The 15,745-nt window shown below is 52.1% G+C and overlaps 2 protein-coding genes across 4 annotated transcripts; both read left to right on the top strand.

The window, feature by feature from the left end:
* The first annotated feature begins 372 nt into the window (after positions 1–372).
* Positions 373–7,237, top strand: Exoc3l1 (exocyst complex component 3 like 1). Its single transcript, XM_021220462.2, has 14 exons — positions 373–549; positions 752–832; positions 1,022–1,197; positions 1,271–1,490; positions 2,788–3,397; positions 3,470–3,587; positions 3,672–3,797; positions 3,900–4,000; positions 4,212–4,322; positions 6,044–6,173; positions 6,292–6,414; positions 6,492–6,647; positions 6,740–6,864; positions 6,946–7,237. Exons 2-14 carry the CDS (start codon positions 799–801, stop codon positions 7,133–7,135), a joined length of 2,220 nt encoding a protein of 739 aa, XP_021076121.1. The 5' UTR covers positions 373–549; positions 752–798; the 3' UTR covers positions 7,136–7,237.
* Kiaa0895l (KIAA0895 like) lies at positions 7,234–15,587 on the top strand. Of its 3 annotated transcripts, none has more exons than XM_021220460.2 (8): positions 7,588–7,688; positions 7,927–8,299; positions 11,099–11,709; positions 11,792–11,935; positions 12,177–12,309; positions 13,226–13,531; positions 13,626–13,723; positions 14,762–15,587. In XM_021220460.2, the coding sequence occupies exons 3-8, from the start codon at positions 11,155–11,157 to the stop codon at positions 14,924–14,926; spliced, it is 1,401 nt and encodes a 466-aa protein (XP_021076119.1). In that variant the 5' UTR covers positions 7,588–7,688; positions 7,927–8,299; positions 11,099–11,154; the 3' UTR covers positions 14,927–15,587. The 3 variants fall into 3 exon arrangements, with proteins under 3 accessions (XP_021076120.1, XP_021076119.1, XP_029388479.1); XM_029532619.1 differs by having other exon boundaries at positions 7,927–8,323; XM_021220461.2 differs by lacking the exon at positions 7,927–8,299 and having other exon boundaries at positions 7,234–7,688.
* The last annotated feature ends 158 nt before the right edge of the window (positions 15,588–15,745 follow it).

Here is a 15,745-nt window from a genome sequence, read left to right as displayed (position 1 = left end):
TCTTTCGCCTTGCCGCCACACGTGATCTTTCCCCTACCAAGGCATATACCATCAGTGGTTCTCAGACACTTGATGTTTGCCACCACATGGCGGGGGAGGGTGGGTTATCCTTCAAACCAGCTTGAGGCCAAATCAGCTTTAAATATGCATATGTGTTTCCGGAGCATTAGAAGTCCAAGGTGGGCAGATCAAGACTTGGTGCTCACGGGGGAGTCCACAGCTGCTCCCACCCAACAGGAAATGGAACCCAGCTCTCCCCACCTCAATGCAGATGCTTTTCCTGTTGGGAATAAAGTGCCAGAGACTCAACTTCCTTCCTTTCTGCTTTGAAGAAGGAGGGGCCTTGGGGGAGAAGTAGGGGCTTCTGGGCCGTGAAGTGGGAGAGAGGCTTCCTTGGGGAGAGGAATTTGGCTGCTGGTGCCAAAGGAGCTGGAGTCCCTCGGGTCCCTGGAGCAGTGAGGGTGTGCCCAGCTCTGCAGGAGGGAGAAAGCTACACTCAAGGCCAAGGCCACTTGCAGAGGAGGGAGAACTGGACACCGGTCAGATCTGGTAAGTTCTGTACCAAACTGTCCTGGGCGTTACAGAGCAGGAAAGGGGACTTACAGTTATGCCTATTTAGAAGTCCAAGCCAGAACCCCGGAGGGCCTAGGCCTCTCAGGTACCCCTTTCTTCCTGAAGGGGGTAGGCAAGGACCCTGCTCCCCTTTCTCAGCGGAGCCCAAGGAACATCCGCTCTGCCTGATCTCCTCCAGGCTCTGGCTCCCAATCCTACCACATCGGCAGCAGCTCGAGGCAAACTATGGACAGCAAGATACAGCCCACACTTCTTCCTGGTATGAGCCTTGCTGGCTGGGCTTGGGGAAGGATGATGTCAAGACAAACGGGAATTAGTGGGGCAGGGTTTTCCTATCAGGACTAGCTAGAGCTCTATAGGATTGCCAAGAGTGGGCTGTCCCGAGGAAACAGAAGGGCAGCAAGTGTGTTAGTCACAGACCCTCCCTGACTGACACAACCAACCCCAGGATCTTCCTGCCCAAGGCCTGAGTGGCCAGAGCAGGAGAGGGCCGAACAGCTGGCTCGGGGTGCGGCACTCAAGTGGGCTTCGGGCATCTTCTACCGGCCAGAGCAGCTGACCAGGCTGGGCCAGTACCGAAGCCGTGAAATACAGCGTAACTATTCCCTGGAAGCAAGAATTAAGGTGGGTAAGGAGCAGGAATGTTAGACTGAGCTGGAGGGCTGACCAGGCCCTTAGTAGCTACCTCTCTCTACAGTCAGTGGTGCAGTCCTACCTGGAAGGGGTGCAGACTGGTGTGTGGCAGCTGACCCGAGCCCTCGAGACTGTGAAGGGAATGCGTGAAGCCCTGAGCCAGGCCCATCACTTACTAAAGGATTTGTCTCGAACCTCACAAACCCTGGAACCCCTGAGGGAATGTGTTGTCCAGCACAAACAACTCCAGATCCTGACTCGGTTGTTGCCCAGGCTACAAGCAGGTGAGTGGGGATTGGGCCGTGCGGAGAGGGCGGGGCCGTGAGGGAAGGGCTTAGATGAAGACCCCCTGGACTTTAGCTTCTAAGAGTCCACAAATGCCCCGTAACGATCAGCAGCTGGGACACTAGGAAAGGGATTACATGGAGAGATACACCAGGGACATCCCAGAGAATAATCCCAGCTTCAAAGAGTGTGAGAAATAGGCGCAGTTTCCTCATCCTGGGCTTCTCAGGCTTGGGATGTTAAAGTCTGCATGGAAATTCCATTAACTGACTGTAGCCACAGTAGTTTCCATACTGAAAGAGCGTTGGCTGTAGCTCTGGTAGAGCATGTGTTTGGTATGTGCAAGGCCCTAAATTCAATCTCAGGCATCACCCCAAATAACACATACATACAAAGTACAATACATACCTGCATCCATACATATATGCATTAATGTAAACACACATACATACCAATATATATGTAGCTATGTTTGTAAGTATTTCATAACAAGATCGGCGAATAGCAACCAGCATGGTCTGGTCTTCAGTTTATTTTGTCTGCCTGTAACAATTTTTTTTTTTTTAAGATTTATTTATTTCGAGCCGGGCATGATGGTGCACGCCTTTAATTCCAGCACTCGGGAGGCAGAGGCAGGCAGATTTCTGAGTTTGAGGCCAGCCTGGTCTACAAAGTGAGTTCCAGGACAGAGAAACCCTGCCTTGGGAAAAAAAAAAAAGATTTATTTATTTCTTATTTATACGAGCACACTGCAGCTGTCTTCAGACACACACTAGAAGAGTGCATCGGATCCCGTTACAGATGGTTGTGAGCCACCATGTGGTTGCTAGGGATTGAACTCAGGACCTCTTGCAGAGCAGTCAGCGCTCTTAACGTGGGGCCATCTCTCCAGCCCTGTAACATTGTTTTTAAAGATTACTGTGAGTGAGTGTTTGAGTGCCTGGTACATGCAGGGGTCAGAAGAGGACTTCGATCCCCTGGAATTAGAGTTAAATTGTGAGCTGCCACATGGGTGCTGGGAATCGTAGCCAGTGCTCATAACCACTGAACCACATATCTCTCCAGTCTGCCATCCACCTCCCGGCATGCTTGATTTCATGGTCTGTTGGTTCAGGGGTTGACATATGGCCCAACTCTATAGGCCTTAGCCTGGATGTTCAGATGAACCGATGCATTACCATGCTTATTATTAAATAGTTAATACATCACACCAGTCTCCAGACCTCAGTGTCCCTTGCTGTACCCATAGCGCAGGTGGGAAGGCTGAGACCTCAAGCCGTCTCCTTTCTTCCTTAGTGCCGGCTGCAGTGGCCCACACGCAGACCCTGATAGACTCTCAGCGACTCTTGGAGGCATATGTGAGCCTGCGGGAACTAGAGCAGCTGAAAGAGGAGACATGGACACCCCTAGGAGGGCTGGAGTTGCCAATCTTCCAGGGGCTAGGCCTTCTGGCTGAGGCCCTAGGCCAAGCTGTGGAGGCGGCTGCAGGAGCTGCGGGGCGGCTGGCACGCGAGGACCCAGCCCTGCTGGTCGCTGCTATTCGTGTGGCAGAGGTGGAGACTGAGCGCACAATCCTGGGGCAGGCACCCCGAGACTGGCGGCAGCGATGTCTTCGGGCGCTACAGGAGGGCCTGGAGCAGGTTCACTTTGCATCGCCTGTGCTTCCGGAGCCAGGGGCTCTGTCAGGGTGGCTTGAGGCTCTGCAGGTAGCCTTGCCCGCCGAGTTGGCCACAGCGGAGTCACTGGTGGCACCCTGCTGCCCACCGAGCTACCGTGTAGTTGAGCTATGGGCCCACACCCTGCACAGTGGCCTGCGCCGTAGCGTGCAGCAACTCCTCGCCGGGCCCGAGCTAGGAGCTGCTGACACGTTTGCCTTGTTGCACTGGGCACTGCATGTGTACATGGGGTGAGTGTCCTTGGAGAAGCGGGAAGTGGGACGATTAGAGGCTCAGTGTGACATCCTGCTATCCATCTCCAGGAAGGAAATGATGGGGAACTTGGAACTGGGGCCTGAGGCTGATGTTTCCCAGCTAGAGCCCCTCTTGACCTCAGAGAACATTGAGCAGCTGGAGGCAGCATTTGTGGCTCAGGTCCAGGTGACTAGTGACTGTCCGGTTGTCTAGTTGAACGTCTTGTCAGTCCCCTGATAGAGCTCGCTGCTCCTTATTCTTTCTTGCCAGGTAAGTGTGGCTCAGTGGCTGAAGAAGGCACTGGATGGGGAGGTAGCAGAGTGGAACCGGGAACAGGAGCCCCCCACAGATCCATCCGGTTTCTACCACTCCCCAATGCCAGCCATTGTCCTGCAGGTAGGTGAGAAGAACCCAAGGAAGTAGGCAGCTCGCATATGGAAAGGGGAGAAGGGCGGTGGGTCTAGGAAATGTCTGAAGGCTGCTCCTCCCTGCTTGTAGATCCTGGCTGAAAACATACAAGTGACCAACCTGATTAGTGACTCATTGCATCGGCGGGTGCATAACATGGCGGTGTCAGAACTGGGCGTATTCTTGAGAAGGTTTGCCAAGCAGGGGAGCCCATCCACAATCTCCAGCCCTGCTCCCAGACAGCCCAAGGGCTCTGAGTGAACAGGACAGGACACACGTGTGTGTGTGTGTGTGTGTGTTGCCCTTAAACAAATACTTGAAAGTGGAGCACGACTTCTGGGGGTGTAGCTGTGGGCGTGTCACATTAGCAGCAAACCCAAGAGGCTCCTCTGCCCACTGCAGCTTCAGCGACGCTCTGATCCGATTCTCTCGAGACCATCTCAGGGGAGAAGCCGTGGCCCCTCACTATGTGCCCTACCTACTGGCTGCCTTCAACCACCAATCAGCACTGAGGTACCCACACTGTCACTAACACTCTTCTGAGTTCCTATAAAGCCTGGACACCACCCACACCAGAACCACTTTGGGCTCACAAAGATGGGGTTCTAATCCTTGCTCTGCTAATTATCAGTTGTATCACAGGGTACCTGTCACTTTTCTTACTAGTATTAGTTGGGTAACAATAAAATCGTTAGAGAATCATTTTAGATAAAGATGTTAAATCTGCCGGGTGTGGTGGCACACACCTTTAATCCCAGCACTTGGGAGGCAGAGACAGGCAGATTTCTGAGTTTGAGGCTGGCCTGGTCTACAAAGTGAGTTCCAAGACAGGTAGGGCTACACAGAGAAACCCTGTCTCAGAAAAAAAAAAAAGATATTAAATCTACTTCTTTCAGCAAATAACCTTTTTAAAAGATTTATTTATTTATATGAATACACTGTAGCTGTCTTCAACCCACCAGAAGANGGCATCCGATGGTTGTGAGCCACCATGTGGTTGCTGGGAATTGAGCTCAGGACCTCTGGAAGGACAGTCAGTGCTCTTAACTACTGAGCCATCTCTCCAGCCCCCCCCCCTTTTTTTTGTTTTTTTTTCAAGACAAGGTTTCTCTGTAAAGCCCTGGCTGTCCTGGAACTCACTCTGTAAACCAGGCTGTCCTCGAACTCAGAAATCCACCTGCCTCTGTCTCCCAAGTGCTGGGATTAAAGGCATGAGCCACCACTGCCCAGCCGCAAATAATTTTTATATTTTATATAATTTTAATATTTATATATAGGTACACTGTAGCTGAACAGATGGTTGTGAGCCTTCATGTGGTTGTTGGGAATTAAATTTTTAGGATCTCTGCTCTCTCTGGTCAGCCCCCCTCACTCCAGTCAACTCCTCTTGATCAGACACAAAGATTTATTTATGATTATATGTAAGTATACTGTAGCTGCCTTCAGACAAGCCAGAAGAAAGCATCAGATCTCATTACTGGTGGTTATGAGTCACCATGTGGTTGCTGGGATTTGAACTCAGGACCTTCTGAAGAGCAGTCAGTGCGCTCTTACCTGCTGAGCCATTTTGCCAGCCTCTTTCAGCAACTACCAAAGCTCCACTCTGTATCAGACATTACATTTAGGAACAGGAAAATTTTCCTCCCTCTCTTCCTCCTGCTTTGAGACAAGAGTTGCAGTCTAGGCCAGGCTAGCCTCAAACTGGTAGCAATGTTCTTTCTTCAGCCTCCACCAGATCTGGCTTATCTTGAGTGTTAAACTCTAGGTGCTATGCACAGAGAGGACAGACATACAAGCACGGAGTTTTTACTTTTTTTTTTTTTTTTTTTGGTTTTTCCGAGACAGGGTTTCTCTGTATAGCCCTGGCTGTCCTGGAACTGAATTTGTAGACCAGGCTGGCCTCGAACTCAGAAATCTGCCTGCTTCTGCCTCCCAAGTGCTGGGATTAAAGGCGTGCTCCACCACGCCCGGCTGAGTTTTTACTCTTATAAGAGCTCCCCTCTAAAACAAAATAAAAGGAAGAATAACTTAACTTGAGGTTACATTAAAGGCAAGTCCTCTGGGAATACTCTTCCTAGCCTTAAAGAATACTTGAGTCCTTCATAAATTCAGAGCCGCCCTTTCCGCCCCAGCTCCCACCAGACACTGCACCACAAGGTGGCGCCAGAGTGGATGAATCCTAGAGGGCCATGCGAGCCTTGGCCTTGGTCCTGAAGTCGAACTTTTTGGTCCAGATCTTCTGTCTCGGTCCTGATGCCGGACGGGGAAGCTTCCGGGGTCTTAGCTCCAATGGAAGCCTCGCTGGACGACGTACAAAGAAGGATCTGCCGCCTGGTTTTGGAAGTACTGCAGGTTGAGCTCCAGGTGAGGTCGCCAACCCAGTATGAATTGGTAGTGTGAGGGTGAGACACGGTCTATATATGGTGGCCTCTGCGGGATCCGCATCATTTTCCTAGCCCCGTCTGTGCTATGCTTTCCCTAGCCCCTGTTCTCCACTCTGCCCTCGCGCCGGTGGCTATTGAGTTCTGAGTTGCTGGACGGTGTGTGTGAGCAGACGTCGCACTTCTGCCAGGACTTCTGGCGCGTACGGAAGCCTGGTGTTCAGGTGGGGCGAGGCGAGGAAAGCTGGGGAAGAGGTTGTGCTGGTGGGACCCTGCATTCAAACTGATTACTGTCCTGCAGCTGCTGCTGGCGGAGGCGGAACGAACCGTGGTGTTGCAATACCTAAGGGCGCTGATGCAGGGCCGCCTAGTGTGCCGCGGTGCGGAAGAGCGGAGCCAGGCGGCTGAGCGCCTTAGGCAGGATGCTGCCCAGCTCAAAGAGCTTTTCGTTGGTTTGGTGAGAGCTCATTGGGAGGGCAGACAGTCGAGGATCTCTGTAGTCGGGTGGGAGCGGAGGGCCGGCTGGAAACCCTGCTCCCATGTATTCAGGGCCTGGAGGAGAGCGCTCACTGTGCGCCGGTCCTGCTCGCGCTGAGGGAACTGCTCAACCTTCACGACCCCACACTGCTTGGCCTCGAGGTGGCAGGCCTGAGGCAACAATTTCCCGACGTGAGGTACGAAGAAGGGGACAGGGGAGGAGCGGCCAAGGAGGACGAGGGAGGGCTGGGCTGATGCACGTGGTGGTATTCCTGCAGCGAGGATCACGTCTCTGCCCTCTTGGACCTGCGCGGAGACGTGTCCCGAGAACATCGTCAGGCAGCACTCAGTTCGCTGCAGGCGGGTCCACCCCCCTCACCGTCTACTGGCCGCCGGGCACTCTTCAGCCTGGTACCGACGCCTACGCCCTCTCTGTCCTCCTGCCTCCCCTCGGGTCCCTGCTCCTGACACCCACATGTTTGCGTAATAAAGCCACGTCTACGACACGTCTGAATCTATGTGTTGGGGGCGCGCCGGTGAAAGCAGCAGTGCAATTAGGGGTCCGTGCACAGTGGTACATCTAATCCTGGCTGAAGTCCTAGTATTCTGGCAGTCTGGCCTATGCAGACATCTGCTCTCTTTGTGGACTGCGTCCCCCGAACCCTAGGCTCCCGTGGAGTACTCAGTTCCTATGCATCTACTACCGGCAAGCAGTAAATAGTTTCACCGCCCTCGCCAGTCGCTTTAGAAGCACGGACGTTTGTGGAGGGGGAAGTCTAGGACCAGACCCAGTCCAGGGGCGCAGCGTGGCAGCGAATCCCGCCCTCTTCGCACACTTGGCTCCGCCCACAGTGAGCTTAAGCACGCCCCCTACGGCGGAGACGGACGTGGCCCGTGCGTCTTTGTGTGAGCGTGCGCGCGCCCGAGTGCGCGTGTCTTTGGCGCGGGCTTCCACGGTCTCGGCGGCCAGCGATCGGCTTTGAGGAGCAGGAACTGCGGACAGCAAAAGAGGCGTGATCAGGTGGGGGCGCGGCACGCGGACCGAACCCCTACCCCACTCCAAAAACCGAGACTAAATATGACTAAGACTTGACCCTTCTTGATTTACCAGGGAATTTCCCCAAGTCCATTGTCTTCTAGCCCCGCCCTCCATTGGGCACGCCCTTCACCCTGTCCCACGCCCTTTATTTGTCTTCAGGGCACGCCCTACCAGAGCTCTTGGTTCCTATTGGTTGTTTTCCCACGTTATCTCTTTCCAGGGGTTCTTATTGGTGTGGGCCACACCCTCTCATTTGTCACCAGACCCCGCCTTCAGCAGTCAGGGACTCCAGCCTCACCCTGAATTCATTCATTCTGCGACTAGTGAGTGCGTGGGACGAGAGGGTGAATCAGACCCTCCCTGACCTCGGGGAGTTCAGGGCACGGTGGGGAAATATGGATCTAGCCTCCAGCCATGACAGCCTAGGGCTGTCAAGAAGCCATCAAGACCCTGGGACCCCTTTACACAACGGGAAGGCTCCCCAGAGAAAGTGAGGCCTAAACTGGGCCCTGAAAAAATGGTTAAGAGGTTGCTCCGGGGACACATTGGCAAAAGAATTCTTGGCAGAAGAACCTGAGCCGTGAAAGAAACAGGTGAATTCTGGTAATTACGTGGAGGTAGGTGGAATGAACGAAGGGAAGATGGAAGAACTGGCCCATACAGTGGAGAAAAGTCTACAGTTTGAGGGTGAATGAGATCTGAGACTAGAAGTCGTTTTGTAAGCAGCTGATCACTAGGAAAGGTGGGGGAAGACTCCAAGGAGGAGGATGGGGGTGGGAGAGAGTTTAGACAGGGTATCTAAGTTTGTGGAAGGAATGATTATAGTATTTTTCCTTTAAAGGTTTATTATTATTTCTGGGTATGGGTATGTCCACGTGTCCATGGAGGCCAAAAGAGGGCCTTGGGTCTCCTGCAGCTGGAGTTAGCCTGTGTGGACACTAGGAAGTGGATTTGGGTTCTCAGGGAGAGCAGCAAGTGCTCTTAATTGTTGAGCCATCTCTCCAGCTCCATGATTTAGTTCACGGTTCATCCATGCATTGATTACAGTTCTGGATCAGGAACTGTTCTTGGTTCTGGAAGCACAGCTGCAAATTATAGAAAGGAAAAGCCAGATAGAACCATCAGATATGCCAGACAGACAGTTAGCTAGCTGCAGGAGACTTCAGAGCCACAGGTACAGAAAAACCCAGATAGAACCATCAGATATGCCAGACAGTTAGCTAGCTTCAGGAGACTTCAGAGACAACAGCTACAGAAAAAGCATAATTCCCGGAGAGAGATTACAGACATGTACCACTACACCTGACAGAGGGCAGCTTTTCTTCTGTTTTTAATTTTTTTTTTATTAAAACACTTCCATGTAGTTTGATCATGTTTTTATCCACACCCAAACTTCTCCCAGACCCTCTCCATCCCCCCTACTCAATCAACTCCCAAAACTTCTTGTTCTCTCTCTCTCTCTCTCTCTCTCTCTCTCTCTCTCTCTCTCTCTCTCTCGTGTGTGTGTGTGTGTGTGTGTGTGTGTGTGTGTGTGACCAGTGACCCGTGCTATTCTGTGTGTGTGTACATTTTTATACAATGGGCATGTTCCATTTAGAATACCTGTTAAATAGTAAAGAAACCTTGAAGATCAGGTATGTTGACTTAATCTTGACCCAAGACTAGAGAGGTTTAAGCAGGAAGATGGTGAGTTGAAGGCCACATGGGCTTCATGGGGATGCTCTGTCCGAAGCAAAGTTAGGTGTGAAGAGTGTTGATCCCGGTCTAAAGGGAGGAGTCCAAACTGATTTATTCAAAGCCATGATAGTGAAGTTGGGTATATAGGCCAGTGGTTAAGGGTATGCTTAATGTGTACAAGGACCTGGGTTTGATCCCCTGCATTAAATAAAAACAAGAAGGACTGGAGAGATGGTTCAGCGGTTAAGAGCACTGACTGCTCTTCCAGAGGTCCCCAGTTCAATTCCCAGCAATCACATGGTGGCTCACAACTGTCTGTAATGGGCTCCAATGCTCTCTTCTGGTGTGTCTGAAGACAGCTACAGTGTACTTATATACATAAAATAAATAAATAGTTGTTTTAAACAACAACAACAAAACAGAACAAGAAACCAGAAAATTGGATGGAATCCAGGGGTCGCTAGGGGGTGTGAGTATAAGTGGAAAAGAGAAGTTGCCATACACAAGTCTTGGGTTATTACAGTGTTAAGAGGTTGATATTACAAGGAAGACCAAGAAGAAACAGCCAGTGACGTGGGCTGACAAGCATGTCTTAGTGTGTTCGGAAAGGAAGATGGGAGTTATGTTCCCGGGCTAAAAGGATCAGGTGCACCAGGTGCTACAGATCTGTACCATACAGATCCATTAGTGACCTTGGGCAGCTCAGTGTGATGGACAGCAGGATGTCTGCATGTCCCGTGGCAGTTTGGGAAACAGAACTCGGGAGCACACGGGGAAAGAAGAAAAGGGAGATGGTGTGTACATGACTCAGGGTATCACGCTGCAACAGGAGAGCAGCTGCGGGGAGTTAGGCGTGGACTCGCAGAAAGGTTTCGTTTTGTTTTTTAAGATAGAAGAACAACAGCATGTATTTCTTCAGTTGCCAGAAAGACTGGTGATGTAGGATCAAGGAGAAAGGCTGCAATTGAGTTTCTGAGCAGGCAAGGGGAGTTCAGAGGCTGACATCTTCAGTGTGTCTCTGGGGAGAGAGTGGATTGCACTGAGCCCTGACACGCAGTCAGGGGTGAGTTCTCTGACAGTGGCCTTGGATGCCCACTGGGAAAGAGACCTCAGATAGGTGACAGGCCAGGGACTGGTTGGAATGCGTTGGTTTTCCTCTGCTTCCCCAAAGCAGATTCTAATTCCATCCTGATCAAGGGGAGAGAGAAGAGTGTTTCACACGGGGACTGGCCCGTGCAAGTGCATTCATTCTAACTGTTTGATTACCAGTGGGCGGGAGGATGTAATGAGCTAGGTGAGGCGGGGAGGTGGGACTGGAAAAACTCCATCGCCATTGGTACAAAGCAGATTGTGGGTTTCTCTCACCTGTGATCCACCTAGGGATCTGGGGCTGTCTGTATTCTGCCAACTCCAGACCCGGTAAGTGCTAAACACTGAAATTAGAACCATGTTTTTAAGGCCTTAGTTTTAGCTCTAGATCTGATCGTCAGAGAAAATTCTAATAAGAAAATGTATACAATCCATTCTCTTGCTTTGCTCCACCTCAGACGATTTGGGTGAGCCTGGTAGAAGGAATACACACTGGGGAGGGTGGAGAGTTTCTTGAGTTCCTGGCAGCAGACGCTGGACTCAACACGGATAACGTGGGACAGGGGGCTTCCTCCTCTGACCACGTCCCCTCATGCTGGTTTCTGCATGCCGTTCTGTGTCCCTAGAGGTCAACAGTCTGGGAAGTTGGCACGACAGAACTGGATGTGACCCTCAGGAGAGAATGGTGCTGGACTCGGGGACACAGGTGTATGAGCAGGCACCCCCCAGCCCACCTGCCGGTTCCCCATCTCAGCACCATAAGCTGAAACCCTCAAACGGAAATGGGCCACCTCTGTACCCCTGGCCTGAATCCCTGGGGATGCCCTTGGCTCTGGCAGTTCCTTCAGCACTCCAGCAGCAGACTATGTGGCAGACGTTCCCAAAGCTGCAATCGGAACAGCGCAGCCACATGCGTCGCAGTGAGAGCACCTACAGTGTAAATAGTACTGGCCGGCGGGGGCGTGGTAAAGCCCCGACTGGACGGGGGTGTGATCCAGGAGGGACTCTACGGCCTGCAGCCTCCTTACCTCACATTGCTAAGATTCGAAAGGACGTAGGCAGCAACAGCAAGAGCCCCTGCATGTTGGTGGCCCTGCGGCCAACCAACATGGACCAGGAACGGGAAAAGTTCTTCCAGTCTCATTATACCTACAATCCACAGTTTGAGTATCAGGAACCGATGCCAATGAGTGTGCTGGAGAAGTACCAGGAGGCCTCTGCGCAGTTCATAAATCAGGTCAGTTCCCCCTGCCCATTTTACCCTGGCCCTGACTACCCAAGGGAGCTAGCCTGACTAGTGACTGTGGCCCTGTGTACAGGCAGTTGGCATCATTGAGGCTGTCCTGGAGAAGTTTGGCACTTATGAAAACTTCGAGGCTGCCACAGGGGGCCAGCTGCTGACTAAGTGCCAAATTTGGTCCACCGTGCGCAAATACATGCAGAAGGAGGGCTGTGTTGGGGAGGTAAGTTTACAAGGCCCGTCCTCTGTGTGCCCTAAATCAGGCCATCTAGCTCATAGGCCCCTACACGTCTGGCCAGCTCTAATTCCCCGGACATATCCCTGCCCCAGTCCCAGGGAAGTAAAAGCAGGCTTTGAAAGGTGGGAACCCTAGCCAATGTCCAGCCTGTAGCATTGGGTGCCTGTCTGCACACTGGGTGTCAGGACTTGGAAACCGTGACTCAGGGAGCCCTGTCACCCTGCAGATTGTGGTGCAGCTGAGTGAAGATCTACTGTCCCAGGCTGTGATGATGGTGGAGAACAGCCGACCCACTCTGGCCATCAACTTGACTGGAGCCCGCCAGTACTGGTTGGAGGGCATGCTGCGACATGAGATAGGTCAGGCTGTGGGTGGCCTTTGGGTGGGTGGGTAGGATCGAAAGGTATGGAGAGATGGGGGTAGGATAACGGAGTCTCAGTAGTCCCCTTCTTTCTCCCCCTTCCTTCCCTCTGGGAGAAGACAAGCTTGTTCATCCCTAAGCAGATACTTCTTCCTTTGCATTAGCAAAAGTAGGCCAGGCAAACGTGCCTGCCCACTCTGTAGGCTGACCTCCTCCTCCTCTTCCTCCTCTTCCTCCTCCTCCTCCTCCTCTTCCTCCTCCTCTTCCTCCTCCCCCTCCTCCTCCTCCTTCTTTTTCTGACACACCAGAAGAGGACCGCTGAGCCATCTCTCCAGCCCCCTATCTCCAATTCTTTTTTGATTTTCCTTTGACAGTGAAGGAGTTCTAAGGGGCTAAAAAAAGAGTCCCGTGGGCTTCCACTAAACCAGCCCACCAGACCCACCAGGGTGGGTGGCAGGCTAGATCCTAGAAATGGAATTGCTTGCAGATGCATGGATAAAAGTTTAGAAGACGGACCAAACTAGGAAGGCAAGCACAAGACACTAGTTACTCTGTCCTCCCCAGACAGGAATCTTGTTCCTCCGGGCAAGAAGTGGTTTTTTGATTGGGGAGCATTTGAATGACTGTCAAGACGATTGGCTCGGGCATTAGGATGTTGGGAAGGGGGCAGGTGCTTGGTCTCTGTAAGGGCTGGGGAGCACACAGAATGAACTGGGGCAAGGGAGATGAGAAAATAGGTAGAGAAGAGCTTGCCCTGAACCAAGAAGTTGTCTGGAGTTGGCTGCGAATGGATTTAGGTAGGGGCCTGGGATGACTTGTAGGATGTGAATTTGGGGGCGGGGCACGAGGATCTAAGGGTCTCTACTAGAGGTCCTTGGAGTGAGTTCTCCGGCCCCTCCTCCTCCTCCCTGCAGGCACCCACTACCTGCGTGGTGTGAATAATTCGCGGCAACCGTGGCACAGCACCGAAGGCAGACTGCAGTACGGCCTTCAGCCAGCCAACCCCACTGAGGAGGGCCTGGCCAGCCTGCATAGTGTGCTGTTTCGCAAGCAACCATTCCTCTGGCGCGCCGCCCTGCTCTACTACACCATCCACCAGGCGGCGCACATGTCCTTCCGCCAGCTCTTCCAGGATCTGGCGCAATACGTGCAGGACGAGGGTGTACGCTGGGAGTACTGCGTCCGTGCCAAGCGAGGACAGACGGATACCTCCCAGCCAGGTGGGAACTGTGGCGTCGTGAGAATGAATGCTCAAGCTGGAGCAAGGTGAAGGGTGGCTTTTGGGTAAGGCTCGATTGGTTATCCTTCTCACAGGTTGCTTCAGCAAGGACCAGGTGTACCTGGATGGCATTTTGCGCATCCTACGGCACCGGCACACCATCGATTTCCAGCTGCTGACCTCGCTGGGCAAGGTAAAGGGCCGGAAGGCCCAGCCAGATCTTCCTTCTTTGTCCTTCAGAGTTATGTTCAGTGAAGATCTGGACACTTGGGAACGCAGACAAAAAGAGACATAAATTTTGGTAGCCCAGGTCAGGTGTGTGACCCAGCCTGCAGATGTGTGCATAGGCGTTAAGGGAGGTGAGCACTCCAAGACAGGGAGCAGTCAAGAAGTTCTGGGGAGGAAGGTGGGAGAAATGGCCAGGGACCAAAGCCCTGGTCTTGTACCAGGATGAGGAAGGCAAACTTCAATAGAAGCAAAGGGGAAAATGGCGGGGGGGGGGGGTATCGTAAAGGTGTGGGCATGGATTTTCTTTAGGAGGCTCCAACTGGATATCATGTGGGAAGTGCAGGAAATGAAAGACCTAGATAGGCAAGAGGAGGAGGACTTCCATCACTCTTACAGAATTGATAATGGCAAAGCTATAAACTACAGATAAAAGAATGTCTTAGGCTGGGAGTGGTGATGCAGGCCTTTAATCCCAGCACTTGGGAGGCAGAGGCAGGCAGATTTCTGAGTTCGAGGCCAGCCTGGTCTACAGAGTGAGTTCCAGGACAGCCAGGGCTATACAGAGAAATCCTGTCTTGAAAAACCAACAACAACAACAACAACAAAAAAGAACTCCTTATCTGTTGGACTCCCTGAATGGGGAAATGAGAACCTAGTTGGCCTTTCTTGGACCTGATTGTGGTGTCTATGAAGGGGGGAAGGGGACAGATAGCTTACATTCAGCAGTCTCCTGTTGGATGTGGGAGATAACCTGAGAGAGACCCAGGTATCAGTTGGATACCATTTAGAGGTGAGGGGATAAGGTGGGCTGGATTGGGTTGTATGACGTAGATAAAAGATGGAGAGAGAAAGAGAGAAGACCCAGGGAAGAGCCTGAAGGAATCTATTGTAGGAGTTGATGAAGGCAATCATCTCAGGACAAATGGCCCTGAACCATCAGTAGGTCCTGGACTTGAAAGCCAGGCACTTTGATTAGCCCTGAGGCTCAGTTCGCTTCCTATAGGTCTCCTATGAAGATGTGGAACAACTGCGGCCCCATGGGGTGCTAGACAATACCAGAGTGCCCCACTTCATGAAGGACTTGGAACGTTACCGGCAGCAGCTGGAATTCATCATGACCACCAACCGGCTGGACGAAGCGGAACTGGGCCGCCTGCTGCCTGACTGATGTTGACTAAGGGTTATAGACAGAAGCTCTTGACAGAGGTCACAGATCAGAATATGAAGTTCTTTATGGTTCCATCGCCTAAGTGTTTCTTGGGGGCATTTGGGAGGCCAGGAGCATCGTGGGAAGATGAGAAGCAACGGTAGAAGGTTTTTGTCCTTGCTAGCCTTCCTGGGGCGTGTGAACCGCGGCAGCATGTCACATCAACTCCTGAGCAGGGGAGATGGGGGGATGAGATGGGAGCCGAGGGTAAATAGAAATGTGGGTTGGTTCGGGAATAGAAACTTGTTCCTGCATGAGATGGCTTTGGGTGTCTGGTACCACTCTTTCCCTTCCCCCTACCTGGCCTATGGGTGCTCCTTCTGCATTCACACCATCTACCTCTTACTGGGGCCAGCAGGAGTTGGGACCCCCTCTGAGGTGACTTGCCTGAGCATGGGGTTCCGGCTGTCACTCAGGCTCAAAGACCCAGCTGGGCTGGGCTTTGCCTTTTAGCATTCTGTCTGTCTCAGTGGCCATGCATTGTCCCATAGTCGCCCTCCATGGGGTTATTTCATGCCTCCAGGTGGGGCCAGGAAACAGCAACTCTTAGTATTTCCATGCAGGGGCAGGATACTTTGGAAAGGAACCGTTTGTTCCTAGACCCCTTCCTTCCTCCCTCCCTTCCTTCCTTCCTTCCTCCCTCCCTCTCTCCTTCTCTCTCTCTCTCTCTCTCTCTCTCTCTTTCTTTCTTTCTTTCTTTCTTTCTTTCTTTCTTTCTTTCTTTCTAAGACGTATTTATTTCATGTATATGAGTACACTGTAGCAGCTGTCTTCAGACAT

Source organism: Mus pahari, chromosome 20 (assembly GCF_900095145.1).
Source record: "Mus pahari chromosome 20, PAHARI_EIJ_v1.1, whole genome shotgun sequence".
Taxonomy (NCBI): Eukaryota; Metazoa; Chordata; class Mammalia; order Rodentia; family Muridae; genus Mus; species Mus pahari.
The sequence above is the reverse complement of the archived record's forward strand: the minus strand, read 5'-3'. Positions and strand labels throughout refer to the sequence as shown.

What these genes read in the sequence shown, in the direction of transcription:
- Exoc3l1 (XM_021220462.2), top strand. Translation starts at nt 799, where the DNA reads ATGGACAGCAAGATACAGCCCACACTTCTTCCTG. An exon ending in ACAGCCCACACTTCTTCCTG is followed by an intron (nt 833 to 1,021) that starts GTATGAGCCTTG and finishes AACCAACCCCAG; the next exon opens with GATCTTCCTGCCCAAGGCCT. An exon ending in AAGAGCTTTTCGTTGGTTTG is followed by an intron (nt 6,648 to 6,739) that starts GTGAGAGCTCAT and finishes CCATGTATTCAG; the next exon opens with GGCCTGGAGGAGAGCGCTCA.
- Kiaa0895l (XM_021220461.2), top strand. Translation starts at nt 11,155, where the DNA reads ATGGTGCTGGACTCGGGGACACAGGTGTATGAGCAGGCACCCCCCAGC. An exon ending in CTGCGCAGTTCATAAATCAG is followed by an intron (nt 11,710 to 11,791) that starts GTCAGTTCCCCC and finishes CCCTGTGTACAG; the next exon opens with GCAGTTGGCATCATTGAGGC. An exon ending in TGCTGACCTCGCTGGGCAAG is followed by an intron (nt 13,724 to 14,761) that starts GTAAAGGGCCGG and finishes CGCTTCCTATAG; the next exon opens with GTCTCCTATGAAGATGTGGA.